Consider the following 19,607-nt stretch of genomic DNA (forward strand, 5'->3'; position numbering starts at 1 on the left):
CTGGCATGATTGGCCAGCCCAGCACGGTCGGTCGTGGAAGTGATGGGGTTGGTCCCAGAAGTGACAGATTCGTCACTTCTGCCCTGGGCCCCACACCTGCCTAGGGACAGCACTGAGGCCTGGAATTGTTGTCGGCTGGCCTGGCCCAAATGGCTTAAGTTCAGCAAAATTGTAAAGTGTTGGGTAACATTAACTGTGCTGGTGCTACAAGCTCTGTCTGTAATGCATACACTAATAGGGTGCATGTGTATGTAATTTTCAGGAATATGGCCAAAATAAGAGATTGATCATGGAATTCAGTTGATTTTCTGGTTGTAGATCTGAATAAATGAACAACACATCACTTTTAAATCATAATTAACCATTTTATTTTTAATGGTTGTCAGTAAATTTAAACTTTGTTTACCAGCCGAAAGGAGAAGCATTTTTCATTGCTCTTAATTATTCATAATTGATTTTTCTCCCTCAGTTATGATTTCTGGACAACCTAGCAAGCCTATTTTTGCCTGAGCAAGGGATGTTAGCAAGTGATTTGTTCTGCTGAAAAAATATGTTTAACTTTAAATATTTCATGTGTTGCGCTGGGCCAAAACTGCCAGCAATTTGCAAACGGCCATCAACCTGTAGTGTTTTGAAGTATTCAGTCTTGTCATATAGAAGCGTTATAAAGTACGTATATGAGTAGCTCTTAATAAATATTTAATATGTGATAGATGTTTTTGTCTGAAATTACTTTTTCACTCGAACAATGATTTAAGCTCTACATTTTAGTTTTATAAGGTGACATTTCTACAATATCAAGGAATTGCCGAACGCAGTTTGAATGTCCGAGAGCTGCAGGGCAGCGTTAATCATGAAATCATTTGTTTTCTGAACGCTTGAAAACTTTAATTCATATTTTACCATTGTGGGGTTTTTTGGTTTTTGTTTGGGGGTATTTGTCTTGTCATTGTAACATTTTGGCTTGACAGAGGCAATGTTGGAAAATATTGTTCAGATTTATGTCAGGCTTCTGTATTTAAGGGACCTTGCATAGCAAGTCAGCCCACGTGTGCAAACATTGTAAGGTCTTGCAAGACCGATAGGGGTCATATCAATTAAATGAATAGGCAACAGTCATTCCACTGTCACTAGACATATATCTTGTGTGTTTAGAAGTGCCACTAGAAAAGTGTATGCTTTGTGATACACAGCTGTGAGATTTGTTAATTTCTTTTTTTTTTTTTACAATGTCAATTTCACTTGTATAAAAAAAATAAATCCTGGAGTTTTGCTGTGTGGTTTATATTTAAAACCGAAACAAAACCAAAACCAGACTTCAATAATAAAGGTACCTTTATATCTAAACCTTGTTTTTTAATTTTATGTAAATATTATACGAAACCTTATTTCAAAACAAGCTATTGTTTCTAATCTTGTTATATACATCAATATGTTATTCTTTAAAGATGTTACCAGAAATCATTTAGCACTTAAAGGTTGCACTTTTACTCATGCTGAATGGTACTTTTCTCTCTGAGTAGTCCCAATGGAATCCAGCACTTGAGGAATTGTGTACAATTGAAATTATGGCTGCAACTGTTATTTATTTATTGCTGTCAATATTCTATGCTTCTTCTGTTACATTATAGGTTATACTAATTACTCAAGCTTGTTGGTTTTTCAGTCTTCCAGGCTCATTATTGAGGAAGATTGTTTATTTAAAGTGTGACCAAATAGAACTCTCTGTTTTCCATCCCTTATGCTTACAAATCCCATATGAAAATCCAAACTCTTCATACAACACCAAAAGTAGCACATAACTTCCATTCAGCCAGCATTACTAGAGGGTTCTTTTGAGTAATCCTCCTAATCTGCTTTACTGACTAGTCCTAAATAACCCATTTAGAGAATTTCTGAATAGCAAGCTTGGAATTCCCATTTGAAAATTGAAATCTAATTTTTCAGTCTTGTTTATTTCCTTGTGACCTTTTGTACAGTGTCCAACTTGAGGTATGTCTGTGCTGCACATTCATTTTGATGGAGTGTAGAATACATATGCTACATGCCCCCCGAACATGGATAAATAATAGTGTAGACAGTGAGGCACTGCTTAGGTGAGTAGAACATAGACTTGGTTGAACTCTGGGTCTGTACCATACTGGGCTCTCTACTCGCCCAAACAGTGCTTACCCCTTCTAAAAACAGCAGTGGAGTGTCCTGGAGCTGCCTTCCTACTGCTGGAGCCTTTCCCCACCGCAGGGAGCTGTTAGAGCCTTTCCCCACTGCAAGGAAAGACTCCTGCGGTGGAGAAAGGCTCCAGCAGCTCACTGTGGCGGGGAAAGTCTCCAGCACTGGGAAGCTGCGGAGACTTTCCACACTGCAGTGAAAGTCTCTGGCAACAGGCTCTGGCAGCTGCCCACTGCCCAAGGTTTTGCTCTAGAGGGAAGAGCTCTGACAGGGAGGCAGTGGAGAAGGGCATGGGCAGAGAGAAGCTGCCAGAGGCTTTCCCTTCTGCCTCCTCTGTGGTCACAGCTTGCTTTTCTCCTCTCTGTGTAGCTACACATACCTTACACGCAGGTGATGTGCAGTGTAGACGTTGCCTTACTGATTCATTAAAAAGTGTTAAATAAATAGAGAATTAACAGTAATACCCTTTTTCTGCTTTGAGAATAAAGTAAATTTTGTCATTGCAGGAACAAACCTTAGCCCTTAGGAAAGAAGGAATTGGTGTCGTTTTAGATTCAGAACTGCCTCACCTCATTGGCATTGATGATGATCTTCTCAGTACTGGGATCATCTTGTATCACTTGAAGGTAAACACACTTCTGTGCTTCCGCAGTCTTTGTCTGCCTCATGCTTTTTAAATGGACAACTTTAATTATAGTACTAATTTATAATCTATAGTAAGTGATCATTACATTTCTCCAGCACTGTGACATCATCTGTAAAAAGGCTATAACTTGTTCAAATTAAAATATGAATCAATTAGAGCGTAGGTCTATCCTGAGGGTCAACTCTTGAACCTACGATAGACATATGACATTCTTGTGAGCTCTAGTGGTTTTTCATTCGTCTTGTTATAAAGCTTGAATTGAAATCCAAATATAGATTAATTGCCTAAGAACCATCAAGGTGGTTTTGCTCAGTCCAAGTAAAATTTGAACTAACAATGTTTTATAATAAAGATTGTCTGATAAAGCAATTTTAAATTGTTACTAGATAATCAAAATACTATGTGTAAACAGTACTTTGATCCGAAGTTCTGTGTTCGTGGGGATGAGTAATAGGATACGTTTTTAATCTTATTTTGAAGAGTTAAAAAAATAGCTTTTTTTCCATGTCTAGGAGGGCCAAACGTATGTCGGCAGAGAAGATGCTGCCACAGAACAGAACATTGGTAAGAAAGTTGAGGCATTTTTCACATCCATCCTTCCTTGTAATGTCCATTTCTCTTCCAACATCCAAACATATAACATGTTTAAAATTTCCCCTCCTCTTTAGTTACTGATATTCATATATTTTGCTGATTATGAATGTACATTAATACTCTTTTAAAAAACAAAATACACAAGAGAACTGCATTTCAATACAGTGATTTTTATTATCATAATTCAGTGGGACTTGGCTCAAAGAGTGTCTAATAGTATAATTTTTAAAATAGTTCGTGGGTTTTGGCAGACCTTCCGACCCATGCACCATGAGATGCATTATTAACCTGGTCATTGTAAAACTGAAACAGTGCCCTATGATGATGATGTCCTTTTCTGTGTAGTAAACTGCTGTAGTCAAGACCACGATCATTTGCTTAACCTCTTGGCATGCTGACGGTATTTTTGTATGGTCGTATTGGAAGCTCCCCAGGCTGATAGAGACAAGGCCTACTTAAACTGACCTGCATATTCTCTTCATGTTGGAATGAGAGCTAATTCTGGAGTACTGCATGGCACATGTTATGTCTAGTGACATTGATTGTAGTTTCTGCTGATAAATCATATCCTTTGGGTATAATTTGAGAAATTAGAATTGCGCAAATATTTATAATGAGTTTCTTTGGTCAAAATATGCCTGGCTTTGTGTTTGTAAACATTAAATTAGAGTGAGTCCCGGACTCTGAAATGTTTGACAAAATTGGGTATGATTATCTGATTGTGGTGAAAGACAGAAGCTATTTTTCCATAAAAATTCATGTGGGAAGTGAGAGGGAGAAGGAAAAAAGCTACGTGGTCTAGAGGATTAAGCACAGGGATGGGAAACCTGAGGTTCTGTTCTATCTTGAGCTATCCTTTAATAACTGTGATTGCAGACAAGTATTAAGTAGTCTACATTATAAACATCCTGTATTTTCAGATTAAATTTAACTGTTCCGAAGTTACTCATGCAGATAAAAATAATTGCTCCCCCAACTTATGATTTGTCTGGAAGGCATTATTGTCCAGTGGAATTAGAAGAAAAGTTGTCCCTACCAAAAAAGAGGCAAATCAAATGTCCGCATGGGTTGATGGAGAAGACACAGAATATTGTCCAGAGTAAAGTGACTAATACATACTCAAATGCCTGGTGATGTGCACCCAAAATCAATGAAAAAAAAATCCTATTAAATGCTAGGAAAATAACTCTTTTCTTTGCTCTGGGGTGTTTTAGTTCTTCATGGCGTTGATTTGGAAAGTGAGCACTGCGTGTTTGAAAATCTCAGCGGTACAGTGAATTTAATACCACTGAATGGAGCACAGTGTTCTGTGAATGGAATTCAGATTACAGAGGCCACCCAACTAAACCAAGGTATTTGCTCAGAAAAACATATTTTCTCTCATAGTGTTTTGTTTCTCCCTGGTGATAACTGTGAAAAGCCTTTGCATCATAAGGATACAGTTGTTAAATTCAGCTTTAATTTTACTGTTCCATTCCTCCTCCCTCACTACCCAAAATAATCAGTAGAGCCTTTATTTTAGGTTTCTGTGGTTGAACTAGAGAAATATTATAATGGAAAGAGAATGTTTAATAAGTTTAAACCATTGTTATGAATTCACACTCATTGTTATTAAATATTTGAATTTATGGATTTTATACAAGAAGAGAAGGCTATGAAAGGTTAAAAGTCAGATTGTTTGTATATCTATAATAATGAAAAGGAATGCTAGTCCATGTTTGCTACTCCCTCTCTTCCCCCCCCCCCCCCCCTTGCCTCCCAAGTACCTAAAGGCCAACAGAGCAGGACTATTTTGGACAGAGGGAGTTTGTTCCAGACCTGCAGGCCCTTCATGGAGAACATACACTCCTGCCAATCCCTTTTAAATAGATGGCGATCCAGCTCAAGCACCTCTGCTGACTGCAGCTGCAGGAGAATGGTATGAGGAGAGGGGTGACGTCCCAAACAGGAAAATCACAAGCTGTTTAAGGCATTTGTAGATTTAAAAACAAAACCTTAAATTTAATCGAGAAACCAAGAGGCAGCCAGTGTAGATCATGGAGCACGGGTGCATTGTGCTGCCATTGGGAGGCACCAATGGATACATTTTGCACCAGCTCAAGTTTTTAGACTGACCTCAAACAGAAGTTCTCAACCTTTCCTGTTCCAGGACTACCCCAGAACCCCCCATTCATATAGCAATGCATGAAGCGTTGGGTGATTGTGACACCTCTGTGGGTCGCAGCCCCCAAGTGGAGAACCCATGGTGGGCTTCCCTTTATTAAAGTTCATAACTTTTATAGTCTCATCAAGTAGCTCTTTTAGTTCCACTGGTATTGTCTTTGCCACCAGAGCTTGGTGGTGAATTGAAAATTTTCAAATAGTTTGGGATGAAATAGATGCGAGTCTAGTCACAAGGTCACTGTGTTTTCCTGTCCTGGCTTGGGCACCATCAGTGCAAATAGCAGCACAATCATGCCAATCCAACCCAGTGTCAAGAATTGTCTGTTGGAAAGCTTCAGAGACCTTTCCTCCAGTAGCATGTCCTGCGTCAGTGGACAACAAAACAAGAAGTCTTAATGTATGGATCTTTCCCACTCATACTGAACAAATGTTAATTTGGGCAGAAAGCACATCAGTATTTTCATATAGAAGTACTTTCTCTCCTGAACTCCTGTAAATAACTGTTCTTCAACATTGGCAGCCACGTCATAAATTTGTCAACTTATTGCAACATAAGAGGGGAATTGCTTTTACTTGACTGGCAGTAGCCTGTCCCAGCATGCTGATGATGACATCTGAAGCACAGAGTACAACACTTCCCAAATTGTATGAGGCTCGGTAATTTTTCATTATTTGTAGTGTCACCCAAATATGAATGAGGACTTTCATATTTACAGTATTGCCATTTCATTCACCTCTGGTGATTTTTGTGAACTCAGAACATTTAACTTGAAGAAATCATTGGGTTTCTTCTGTAAAGTTAGTTGCTTGTTTCAAAATATCTCCATGCTCCCTCCTTTTAATGGCCATACACACACTCCAACTATGGCAGTAAATCCTAGGAGTGTTCCAGAATCTGGTAAGCATTCTGATACACATTTTGGTGTGAGTCCATTGAAGTGTAAGTGAGGGTTATTCATAGAAGAGGGAAGAAAAGGTAAGAAGGTGGGTGGGGAGCACTTGTTGCAACCACTCTACTGTTTGGATCCATGCAACAATGCAGGGAATATGTTCATAGAACTACGGTAAATTGTAGCCTGCCTTTATCACTGGCAAGAACAAGAAGCACTCTGCCTCTTTCTGTTCACCTTCATTAATATTTTTAAGGTTATTTGCACTTTTATTTTTCAATTTATTTTAAGCACCTAAAAATGTAATCCTAACTTTGAATAATGCTAAAAGCATTGACATTAAAGGGCAAACTGCACTTTAACAACTGAGGTGTGAAGGAGTTCAGTTTCAGTGTAATGCCTGTCTCACCTTAAATAGGGCAAAGTTCAGCTGGGCCCTAGAAGGAGCTAAAATTTTGAACTCCATTCCCCTCTCTCAAGCCTGTGTAGTGATTGTTCCTCTCATGAGGATTAGGGAAAGAGACAAGAGATCTAGTTGGCTTGATTAGGGATTGTCAAGCCTGCTCATTGATTCAGTTGGGTCACCATTCCAAAGGGCTAGAAGCAGATTTCTCCATCCCAGCAACAAAAGCATCCCCCTTCCCATCTTCCTAGACTCCCCCAAAATTGCTGTTGTAGGAGGATAATTGTGTGAATGGGGTTAGGTATAGGCAATTCAGTTAGATTTGGTGGCACAGTTTTTGCCATGGAAAGATGGCATCCTATAGGGTTTAGGTGATTAAATTCATTTGGGGATGAGAAGGAATTTTTCTTATGGTGCAGACTGCAAGTACAGTTAAGTTTTCTTGACCCCTTCACTTTCTCTGGAATATTTGGTGTAGGGGCTGCATGGGTTTGCATTGGATAAGTTATAGAGGTTGTTGGTTTGAACCAGGTTTTTGGCAAGCAGCTGTCTTTTCTCCCTAATAAAATGTCTAAACATTTTATTGCAGATTTGTATTGGCCGTGGTCTGTTGTAGTCTTTGTGAAATTTTAGTGCCAGAGCATATCCCAAGCACAACTGGGGTGAGTGTGGCCATTGCATACCAAGAGTTAGGATTTGTGGAGGAGCCCTTTAGTATACTATGCAGGGTGAGGCTCTCCTCAGTTGTGCTGAGTCCACATGAGAAGGGGCAGATTGGAGTTGCTGTCAGAAGTATTTGAATTAAATCATGTGACTGTATCAGATAAGGTTTTGCTGCCCAGTATAGGAATTTTTCCTTTGTTAAAATTATTTCATCAGGATTTTCTGTTGTTTGTTTAAGCCAGTGATTCTCAAACTGTGGTTCATTGAATGCTTGCTGATGGCGTGGTGCAGTGTAGCTACTTCTGTATCCATCTAGGCATATAACTGCAAAGGAGCTGAAATAAGAAGGAGCCAGCCTAGTTGCCTTTACTAGATGGGTGTGTATTTACTCCAGGGGTGTGGAAGAGGTGTTCCTGGGGTAGAAGGGAGTTTCCCTGCTATATTCCTGCACATGCCTTTTCTTGGACAGAGATGCCTGCAGAGCAGACTCCATCTTGGCCACAAGGGTGCTAAAGTTATTAACACACACACACACACACACCCCTCACCCCCCCACAGAACTCATTAGCTAGCTACTTGTCATGCTGTTCTGTAATACACGTATCTTACCACTGATTATTAATGTTTACTTTCTCAACCTGGAATCTCAGCACCTTTAAATATCTGCTCTCGGTATTTGTAATTTACTGCTGAGACATTTAAATGTGTCCTTTCATTAGTAAATTACCATTTATTTAGAAATGTGTTAGTGTTTAGATTTCCCTCGGAATAAATGAACATAATTATCACTTCCTTCTCCAAATTACTTCAAACATTTGTAAATTCTAGTTAATGTGCTTTTTGTCTAAATACAACTGTAATATTTGTAATACTGTAATTACTGTAATATTTTCACCTAATAAAAAACATTTTACAAGATTTTCAGCAGCATTAAATACATATTTAAATGTTTGACTGTTTTCCATTTGGAATAAATCCAAGCCTAAAACCAGTTTGGATCCAGATTTAGGCCAAAATACCATCACATTTTTACTTTAAAAAATCCCCCCCCCCTTTTTTTTTTAGAATTCAACTAAAAATAACTTTTGCCTTACAACCAGGGAGATTCTCACTATGCATCAGTTAGCTTTAATGGTGGCAACAATTTTTTTCAATATGGTGGGGATATGTGTGGTGATATAATGTGCAGAACGTGCACATTTTATTTTCATCCAAATGTTTTTTTTTTTCTGTTGAAACTGGATACGAGTGGGGAGAAATCAATTCCATTACCAGATAAGAATTCCGCGAGTGGTAGGGAACATGCCTATTGATGCTGTCTGATAAACCCTTTCCTTTGCCACTTACTCACACTCTTCCTGAATGTAGATACTTAAATTAAAAAAAATTAATAAATCACGCAGCCCATAGCAGATCCAGTTGTTCCCATGACAACGTTAACTGTACACTTTGCTCACATTCTGATGGGGAATTGCATTGCTCAATATTACATGATTATACAATGTGACCTCTTATTTAGCAAATATTGTGCAAACTTTGGTTAGACTTAAATATGTTTTTTGTTCTGTTTTAATGTTGATACTAACCTAAATAAGTGCTCTCAAGTTGGAATAAAAATTGTATAATCACGCTTAAGTAATAGAAAGCATAATACTAAAATGTTAGTTTGTAAAATGTAAATCCCCATCTGTAAAATGGAAAAAATAACATTCCCTCTACTTTACAAGGGTTTTGTGGGGATACATACATTAAAGATTGTGAGGCATTCAGATATTATAATGATGGGAGCCATGTAAGTACCTTAGATACATAACAATCTAAATGTGCAGCTAACAATGAAGTGTCCTCCTTTGTATGCGTAATCACTTAGTTTAAAACATTCCTACTTATTTTTAAAACCATTTTGTCAGATTTGCAGAAACAATAATGCTTATCTACATACTGATTCTGAAATTTCAGTTGACTTGTTTGTTGTTTTCATTTGGTGGTTAAAGTTTTTACAATGAATGATTTTTACACTCTGAAATAGATTAAGGAGTTTCACTGAAATCAGTCCCCCTCCACCCTCTAAAACTAATCAAAATAACCTTCCAGCAGAGACCAAGAATGAAAAGGAATATATTTGGGGAAATTATAATCATATGAAATAGTGGTAGAATGGAAATAGTTTTACAACTTAAGCTGTAGTGGTTATGACCAGCAGGAATCTGTTTAATGTGCGTTCATAAAAAAGTATAGTCAATGCATTTCATGACAGAAAGGCCAACTGCATCACGTAAATTACAGAGATGGTATCGAGATGACTTTGCAACACAAACCTTCATGAACAGTAAATCTTTTTAAGATTAGACTGGGATGAAATGCAATAGCACTGTTACTATAATCCAGAATTGAAAGCAAAGGATGTTTGATTTCACCTTTTTGTGTGATAATGCCAACATTCGGTGCCGTCTGCAAAGGATGTTTCTATTTTGCAAGCTTTTTCTATATTGATTTCCATAATGAATTGAGAGCACACTACATGCCCCAGGTATTTAAATTCATCCCTCATCAACCATTTCAAGAAGAGAGTTGTCTGACAAATATTTTAAGAAGACTGCTGTGCCAAAATTAAACTGTGTTCTTGCTGTTTGCTATTAAAATATTGCCTGTAAATAATCTTTGAATATTGTCAAAAGCAAATTGATGATTTAGGACAGCAACTCTAGAAACAAAGCCACTGCAGTAAACAGTTGTACTGGCCACTAATAAATGATGATCTTCTGTTTAGGTCCTTAGACTAGCGCTCAGGAAATCTAGGTTTAATGTCCAGCTCTGCCGGAGGCTTCCTGTGTAACCTTCCCCACCGCATGTGTCTCAGGCACTCTGTGCCTCTGTTCCAAATTGGAAAATTGGAAAAATGGGGATAACACCTGCTTTCTCATGCCCTTTGTCTGCCAGATTTATTTAGGTTATAAAGCACTTCCGCGTGTGCAAAGTACCGAGCATAAGGAGAATCTGCAGGCATTACCAATGTATAAATAATATCTACAAATACATTATTAAAACTTTTTTTTGGCCAAGTTTTGTTCAAAGTAGAACAAAAAGGAAGGGAGGCCATGGAACAAGATGGCATCCACATTATATACAATATACACAATAACTTACAATCAGAAACAAACATGAATGCTTACTTTAAGAATCAGTGGAGACTATACCAATTGATACTCATGCTCTTCTAAGTATTCAGACAAAATGTTAAAGATCTCGCACTACACTGGAAAGAAACTTCTGCAAATTAGCAAAATTGCTCACATCTGAAGATGTCAGTTTTCCATTTTAGTTGTATAATTATTTTGACCGATAGACTTGCTGCTCTCATTACCAGTATATATACATTAGGAAGTCTAGATCACCTGAAATAAATGCCATAACCACAAGTCTAACAGGAAACTCCAGTAGGGCCATTTGGGGTGCTGCCTATATATCAGGACTTAAATGCTGACCTCATCGAAGTCAATGGGAGTCTTGCCATTGACTTCACCAGGGCCAGAACTTCACTTCAAATTTTTATTCATGATTATTAAAGACCATGTAGATTGTGATCACAGTAAAAACCAACTTGTGTTCTCAGTAAGGCAGATTCTCTTAATCAAGTGGAACGTTACTATCTAAGGGCAGAATTCGATCCTAACATACTTGGCTTATTGAAGTAAAATATGACACCTTTCCTCAAGCTTTGCCTGACTGTGCTGGCAAGTTTTTCATCCATAAAACCAGGTAAACCTATGGCTATTTAAAAAGAGTTTCTGTTTTATTATAGCAGTAAGACACCATTGACAACACAGTTGTTATTAGAATATTATTAAAATTGGCTTTAATGTCCTTCAAATCTGGCAGTAGTTGCCCAGAAATGTGTTTTTATTTGTCACCTGTAATTGATTAAACACAGAACATGTTGACCTATCTGAATATAATGGGGGGCTATTGAATAATTTGAGATAGTCATGGTTTTGGTTCATGAAATAGATTTTCAGTATCATAGTCAGATGACCCTCTTTTGGATAATGGAGAGCTTTGGATCAATGTTTATCTGTTTCTGGTTGGAGGAATGAATGGCTGAGAGTACAGATGATGACAGGGTAATGGAGTCTTCGGAACGTATAGTAGCTGGTTCAGCTCTCTCAGATCATTAGTGATTGAAAGTCATTGCCATTCGGCATGTGTTTTCATCTGTGTTGAGTAGTGGACAGGTTACATTTGACAATAACTGGCACCTTTCAGAGTCCAGAGATTAAATGGGTTGGAGACTGAACTGTCCTCTAACCAAAGAAGAGATCTCGCCAAATGGGCCTTGAGTTATACATAGGTAAAGCAGTGTGAGAAATCTCCTACTGCCATCTCCACTGCTTGCCTCTGTTCTTTTGGACAAAATAGTCCAGACTTGGTTAGTCTATATTTTGTAGAAGACCTAACATCTTATGTATTTTATAGTAGTAATAGGGAGGAACAAGGTATATACTACAACAACTATTAATGCAGCTCCAGCTCCATCTAAACATTTTTTTAAAAACCCCAAACCTTAGTTGTTAGAATAATGCTTTTTCATTTTTGTCTTATGTTTTAGAAGTCCGTGCTCTTGTCAGATGACTGAGGAAATTATTGGATATCTCCTGGTATAGTATGCTGTCAATAAACCTGTGTGTGTGTTTTTCCTGCCAGGTGCTGTTATATTACTTGGGAGAACCAATATGTTTCGCTTTAATCATCCCAAGGAAGCTGCCAAACTGAGGGAAAAAAGAAAGGTGAGTACCTGAGGAATTCAAATCTTTTAATAATTTTTGTTTCTAATATGTTTAAATATTCACTGGTTTAGATTATTTTTTGCGTTGCTTCACATCAAAATAGTTCATATTTTGTCAAGGAGAAAAAGTAATATTTCTGTAAGCACAGCAGAGTTTCTTTAATACTAGTGATAATCTTTTAATTCTATGTTCTGTTAGAGTGGACTACTGTCTTCCTTCAGTTTATCTATGACAGATCTTTCAAAATCTTGTGAGAACCTCTCAGCTGTCATGCTTTATAATCCAGGGTAAGTATATTGTAAACAGTAATTACACAAATAGCAATAATTTGTTCTTGAAAAATTTAGTTTAAATGTATTTTTAAATATCAATTTAGATGAAGTGTTCAGTTCGTTAATTAATTTATTGTGTACACTATGATGTTTGTGCCAAAAATGTAGGATAAAATTTTTAAAGATTCCAAAGTGACGTAGGCTCCTAAATCATTTTTGAAAATGGGACTTAGGCTATGAAGGTGCTACTAAAGTCAGTTAACTAATTTTGAAAATTTTACCTAAATGTCTACTTTACATAGGAGGAGAGCATTACATCAGTGAGTAGCCAGTCCTGCCTGGAGCTCAGCCCCCAAACATGAGAACTGTCCTGTTCTAGAGAGCAGCCTCGCACACCAAGGTGTTTGACACTAATAAAATTGCCATGTATAGAGTTCATAAGGCAAGTTTTGCAAGAGCAAACAAGACAGTTCAGTAGAATTCATGATATAGCAAATTTTCCATTTGTCCTAATTTTGCATGCAAGATATTTCTCTTTAAAAATTACATGCATATAATTTATCCTCTCCAAACAAAATATTTAACTGCAAATCACTCAAGGTTGCTCAAGTCCATGTAACATCAATAAAAGCATACTAAGGGCAGGAAATCAATGTCTCAAGTCATTACTAGCCCTTTCAGCATGTAACAGTGACTTTTGCTCTGTATTATGACACAAACATACCACCTGCTACTAGTCACCACCTCCACACTTAACATGGAACCTTTCATTCCAACCAGGAGTAATGGATGTTCCATGATTGAAGTGCCTAGTTTAGAGTATGGTGAAGAGTTTTAGTAGCTAATTCGAGTTAAGTTTGTTGCTGCTGATTGTTAGTGGAGGTGGTTAAGTTAATAAAATATAAAACTTATGTTTGAGGTTGTTTGTTCAACGTTTGTACTAGATCCCTTGAAGTGATTTACTGAAGAAGTATGGTGTTGTTTTTTGCTTTCTCAATAGCTAACATTTTGTGCTGAGGGAGAAAGTTGCATGTGTTTGAGAAGTGTTTAAAGTGGATTGAAACAGGAGCGGGAAGCAGTCATCTTGCCAACCAAGCGGAAGGGGAAGCTAAAAGAAAACATTGCTTATCCATGCCAAGGAGAGAAGGGGGATTCTGCTAGGGAGCAGCCATTTACCCAGGCCAGGGAAAGGAGCAGGATCCACTGCTTTACGTCTTTGATCCTTACTTTAAAGCCAGTATAGAACAAGAGGAAGGAGGGATTTGTGCTGCAGGTAGTTTTTCAAAGAGATGTCTTCTTCTTTTTTCCCTCTCTGGATCTCCCAGCTCAAGCTCCATTCTGCCCCCACCCGCCCTCCTTTCTCCCATAGTCTGACTCCTCATGTCCCCTCTGCATGTCTGCTCATCTCTTTCAACCCCCCCGGTCCCCAATTCCTGTAGAGCTGATGTCTGATGCTCTAAGGAACTTAGAGGGGGTGATTGGGAGGTTTAGGGGAAGTGGATTTTGATTCAGCTATTTGGGGATGCCTAGGGTGAGAGGGGGTCCCATGATTCTGCATGTAGGCATCAGCTTGTCTGTCAGAAGAAGAGTTTATTCTTCAAACACCAATACTGTGATGCACAGACACTGGGCTTCCCTCTGCCTCTTGCACCCCATGCACTGATTGCATACAAGTCGTCTTATGCTCTCCCTCCCCCCCCCATCTCCCCATCACAACCCCTGCATACATCCCTGCTAACCTATAGCTCTCCAAAGCCGTTCTCCTGTGGCTCATCTGTCTGCTCCTCCATCTCCCTCCCAGGAGCCAACCCCCATACTGCCTGCTGCCTTATTTGTCTCCTTCGTTCCCCATGGTCTCTAAGCAGTGCGGCTAGGGAGGCAGGTTGGCAGCATCTGAAGGCAGAAGTAGCTGATGTAACTTGACAGCTCTATTGGCTAGTTCTGGTGTAACATAGGTTACCCCAAGTAAGGAGGACAAGAATGTGTCTAATTTTAAAACGTCGAAAGTGGTGTGTCTCTACTGTTATCCAAGAGTATGGGGGAGTGAGAGTGAAGATTGGAAATCGTGGCATTATTTTTAATGAGAATAACCCTCAGAAATTTGATGAAACAAGGTAGTCCAAAAAAGGAACAGACGCTTCCTCTAAAAAAGGTAGTAAATATTTTACTGAAATGTTGCAAAGAAAATTGTCCTCTTAATAGTTATAATGGTGTTTGGATACGGAGGGTTAAATTTTGAAGTCACTTTGGTAAATTTTACCCTAAATTGAATGACATCCCTGAATAATGGGGTGTTTGTCCTCCGTTGTATCTAACGCTTAACTATGGAGTCATTCTCCATGTCTCCCTGATTTGCAGGATAGGATATTTAGTGATAACTTCAGTTTAAATAATGCATTCAATTCTGTAGCTTATGTATAAAAATGTTGTTTGGTTTCCTTGACACATGATTATTGCTGTCTTGCCAGAAAGCTACCCACAGGAAACTCAAGACACTGAACTGGTTGCTCATAAATTTCACATTTATCTTTCCTGAGGGAGGTGAAAAAGAATTTTTAAAAAGTGGAAGTTTTCCCTAGCCTCCCAAAACTGATTGATCTAAAAAAACTACTACTGACTGTTCGTAAGATTATTCCTTGTAAAGCGGAGGTGGGGGTTCTTGGAGAGCCCTTTGTTATAATTCTGCCTCTCCGTGCCTTTTCCAGGCTATTATCCTGTTTGAACACTGCTATGAACAATGGACTTATATCTCATGGTATTGACCACAACTGGCAGTCAGTGTAGACCAGGCAAATTGTGTTCAAGGTTGTCTCACTCTCAGTCATCAAACTTATGGTACAGTTTTGTAGTATAGAAAAGTATGTGATGGGAGGGTTGGGAATGATTTTTCTATCCCTGGAGGAGTTCACTGCATCTCCAGATACTGCCAGAATGTGCCTGCCAGACAGGATTCCTTCTTTGACCTCATAAAATACTTCTGGCATAGACCAGATTGTGTTCTGTGGCAAGGAATTTTGGGCAGGTCACCCCTGTCTTCTCTACAAGGTCTTCAAACCACTTGGGCCTCCCACTTTCTTTGAAATTACACAAGTTGAATAGTGTATTTGAACTATTAATATACTCAGTATTTTTCAGGAATAAACAGTTTTCCCCAAAGAACACTGTGACGCTGAGAGGCCAGGTGCCAGCTCATGCCAAGGCCCTGGGCCTCACTGAACACTGACAACTACATAGCTGAAAACCAGTCTGACTCACCAGTCTGGTGTCTTAGTATTGTTCAACAGACGTTAAGTTTGTAAGAATGGGTTTAGTGTTTAGATTTTATGAAATGCTTGTAGGATGCTGTGTGTATTAATTTTACTTATAACATCAGTGTACCCATGTTTTAAGGTTATGTTAAATGTTTGCATTGTAGTCCTCCGTAATTATGTGAGTCATCAAACAAGAAAGGAGCATTTAATAGTGTAGAAATGCTGGCTTCCTATGGAAGGTATTATGTTCTGCCACCAAGAAGGCCAATTGAAAGCTAATTAGCCATTGTGAAATATCAAAGAACAAAGACTTTGTTGATTGCTCCCCTACACCTGTGAAGAGGAGACATGCAGGTGGACTCATCCCATCAGCTTGAACTATGGGGGAAGGGAATAAAAATACCTGACAAGAAGGATCCTGTGCATCCCTATGCTGCTTGAACTCTGAGGGGTGAAGATTGCTAAACAAAAGCAAGAGTTCTCTAGTGCTTGGCCTGGCTTAGCCCTGAAGGACATATAAAGCTAGCATATTGCAGCTATTTTTTTCTATTACTTTTTGGCGTCTAAGATTGTAACTCATTTGTGTGTGTGTTTACCTGCTTTAATCTTGTAATTAACTCTTATTAACTAAGAAAAGAAATAAATCTTTAGTTAGTTTATTGTAGGATTGGCTACAAGCTTTGTCTTTGGTAAAAGATATAGGGTGCAATTGACCTGTGGTAAGTGACTGGTCCTTTGGGACTGGGAGTAACCTGAATATTATTGTGATATTTGGTGTAAAGGACCATCTGTCACAAAAACAAGCATGCCTGGGTGTCAAGATAGATCAGAGTAGCCAAGTGCGCTGTCTGTGACTCCATGTTAAGGTTGTTGTAGTGACTTAGGAGTTCACACTTGATACTTGGTTGGTGAAATCTAAGTATAGAGCTCACAACCAGTTGGGGGTTTATGCCCTACTTCTTAAGTCTGTCCTGAGGTTGGTACTCATGCTTGTGAGCCACTCCGGACAGCTTGACACTCGTGTATTCTTAGCAGGATTCACATGCTATGGGTCAGATGGGTTTAGAGATCATAACCTAGCTCTGATAAAAGTGTAAACTTGGTACTGAGAGGTTTAAAGGTTACACATTAGTCACGATGAGTGAACTGCAGTCATATGATGGTCTTGACAGAAAAGGGCTGGAATAGTTGTGTAAGGAGAGGGGAATATCCCATAAATAGAAAACTCCAGGAGCTGAGAGCTTTGCTCATAAGTGCTGACCAGAGAGAGTCCAAGAATCTTTCTGCCCCAGATGCCACAGAGGAAAACACCGCAGTTGAACTGGCCTGATTGCAGTACTGGGCAGCCCATAAAGAACATGAGCTTTGGAGACCTTGGTGAGATTTTTGGATCAGGAAGACAAGGAAGCTGAGAAGAGAGCCCACCAAAAACACATGGAAGCTGAGGACAGGGCACACAAAAGACAGCTGGAACCTCACACTTTGCGACTCAGAATACTGGAACAGCAAAAGGAGCTTCCTCAGCCTGTGAGTACACTCCCCCACCAACACCAGGGATAGGAGAAAGTCTGCCTTGTTATCAGAAAGACTAATTGCATTGAAGAGTACCCGTCCACCTTTGGGAAAACTGTGTGGGATGCACAAGTCGCAGAGGATAAGATGATGCCTATCCTCTTAACCAGATTAACTGGGAAAGCCGGACAAGTTTTTAATGATATGGAGGAGGGTGATGGTAAGGTGTATATGAAATTTAAAGAAAATGTATTGAAAAGGTTTGAGATTACCCCTGACACATATCAGCTGAAGTACAGACATATCAAAATGTTTGACAGTTTCACTCATGTTAAATATGTGCATAAAATGTGTAGTTTTCTGAGAAAATGGGTAATGGGGGTTGGGGCGGAAGGTAATTATGAAAAACTGTTTGATCTGATGGCCCAGGAGCAATTGTTATAGGTAAGGCTAAGACTTTGTCACGGATATTTTTAGTAAAAGTCATGGACAGATCATGGGCAATAAACAAAAATTGACTGAAGCCCATGACCTGTCCCTGACTTTCACTAAAAATATCCCTGACAAAATGGGGAGGCAGGTTCAGCACTCACTGCTGCTTGGGTTCGGGGTCCCCTGCTGCGCGTGAGCTCTGGGATCCCCCCCACCTGTGGCAGCTCTGGGGTTTCCCCCCTGCCTACGGTGGCTGAGCAGCTCTGGGGGGGTTCCTGGACCACCTGCAGTGAATGAGAGCTCTGGGGTCCCCCACGGGGGCTGGGCTGCTGTGGGGTCCCCTCACCCCCTGCAGCAGCTGGGAGCTCCAGGGGGTCCCCCTGCCACGGCTGGGCAGCTGCAGGGTCCCCCCACCAGGGCAGGGGCAGGGTGTTGCACAGGGGCCAGCTGGGAGCTCCAGCCCTAGGCAGAAAATGTCACAGAGGTCTCTGGAAGTCACGGATTCCATGGCATAATCTTAGCCTTAGTTATGTGTAGTTATAGATGAGGGAAAAGCAGCCATCTGTGACGACAAAAAAACAAACTAACAAAAAACCTACCACGGTTTTAGAGGCTGCACAAATTGCTGGTGAATAGGTTGAATCGAGAGCCCATGTGGGGCGCAAATCCCAGGGGAAGAAAATCCCCATGTCACCCAGGGTAAGAAGGAGGAGGAAATTGGAAATAAACCTAACCCCAACTTTGATTAAAACAAACAAAAAGCACCCCCAAGGGAGTCCAGGTTTTAAAGCCTTCTACCAAAAGGGGAAGGTAAGTTGTTTGCCATCACTGTGGGCTGCTTAAACTTAAGGTAACCCACGACCCACACCCCTATCTGCCACACTGAGTGCCACTACCATTGCTTCAGGGACAGCATCAGAGGAGGTATTTGGCCCAGTGAACTATATTAAGATTCACCCCCTGGGACCTCCTCACTCAGGCGCAGGGATGCCTGTGGCATCCCAGCCCTGGCCCACTCCACCCTATGGCTTGGTATTTTGATCCGGCATGCATGTAGATAGAGCATGCTCTATTCCAGTGCACGACATCCTTGTGCACAGCAGGAGACCATCGACCCCAACTATACATACAATATGATGGGGGCTAATTTAGCTACAACTAATCAGGAAAGAGATCTTGGAATCACTGTGGATAGTTCTCTGAAGATGTCCTTGCAGCGGCAGTCAAAAAAGCAAACAGGATGTTAGGAATTATTAACAAAGGGATAGAGAATAAGACCGAGAATATCTTATTGCCTTTATATAAATCCATGCTATGCCCACATCTTGAATACTGCATACAGATGTGGTCTCCTCATCTCAAAAAAGATATACTGGCATTAGAAAAGGTTCAGAGCAGGGCAACTATAATGATTTTAGGGGTTTGGAACGGGTTTCATATGAGGAGAGATTAAAGAGGCTAGGACTTTTCAGCTTGGAAAAGAGGAGACTAAGGGGGGGATATGATAGAAGTATATAAAATCATGAGTGGTGTGGAGAAAGTGAATAAGGAAAAGTTATTTACTTGTTTCCATAATATAAGAACTAGGGGCCACCAAATGAAATTAATGGGCAGCAGGTTTAAAACAAATAAAAGGAAGTTCTTCACTCAGCGCACAGTCAACTTGTGGAACTCCTTGCCTGAGGAGGTTGTGAAGGCTAGGACTATAACAGGGTTTAAAAGAGAACTAGATAAATTCATGGAGGTTAAGTCCATTAATGGTTATTAGCCAGGATGGGTAAGGAAGGGTGTCCCTAGCCTCTGGTTGTCAGAGGGTGGAGATGGAGGG

The 19,607-nt window shown here is 39.7% G+C and overlaps 1 protein-coding gene across 3 annotated transcripts in view; it reads left to right on the top strand.

Annotated features, from left to right (window-relative positions):
- The window catches only part of KIF16B (kinesin family member 16B), a 243,748-nt gene that overhangs the window by 108,526 nt on the left and 115,615 nt on the right, over positions 1-19,607 (top strand). For all 3 annotated transcript variants that reach the window (XM_073339553.2, XM_073339554.2, XM_073339552.2), the window contains exons 13-17: positions 2,676-2,795; positions 3,328-3,379; positions 4,624-4,761; positions 12,230-12,312; positions 12,511-12,599. In XM_073339553.2, the coding sequence (XP_073195654.1) occupies positions 2,676-2,795; positions 3,328-3,379; positions 4,624-4,761; positions 12,230-12,312; positions 12,511-12,599 (482 nt within the window). The remainder of the gene's footprint in view (positions 1-2,675; positions 2,796-3,327; positions 3,380-4,623; positions 4,762-12,229; positions 12,313-12,510; positions 12,600-19,607) is intronic.

Source organism: Lepidochelys kempii, chromosome 3 (assembly GCF_965140285.1).
Source record: "Lepidochelys kempii isolate rLepKem1 chromosome 3, rLepKem1.hap1, whole genome shotgun sequence".
NCBI lineage: Eukaryota > Metazoa > Chordata > Testudines > Cheloniidae > Lepidochelys > Lepidochelys kempii.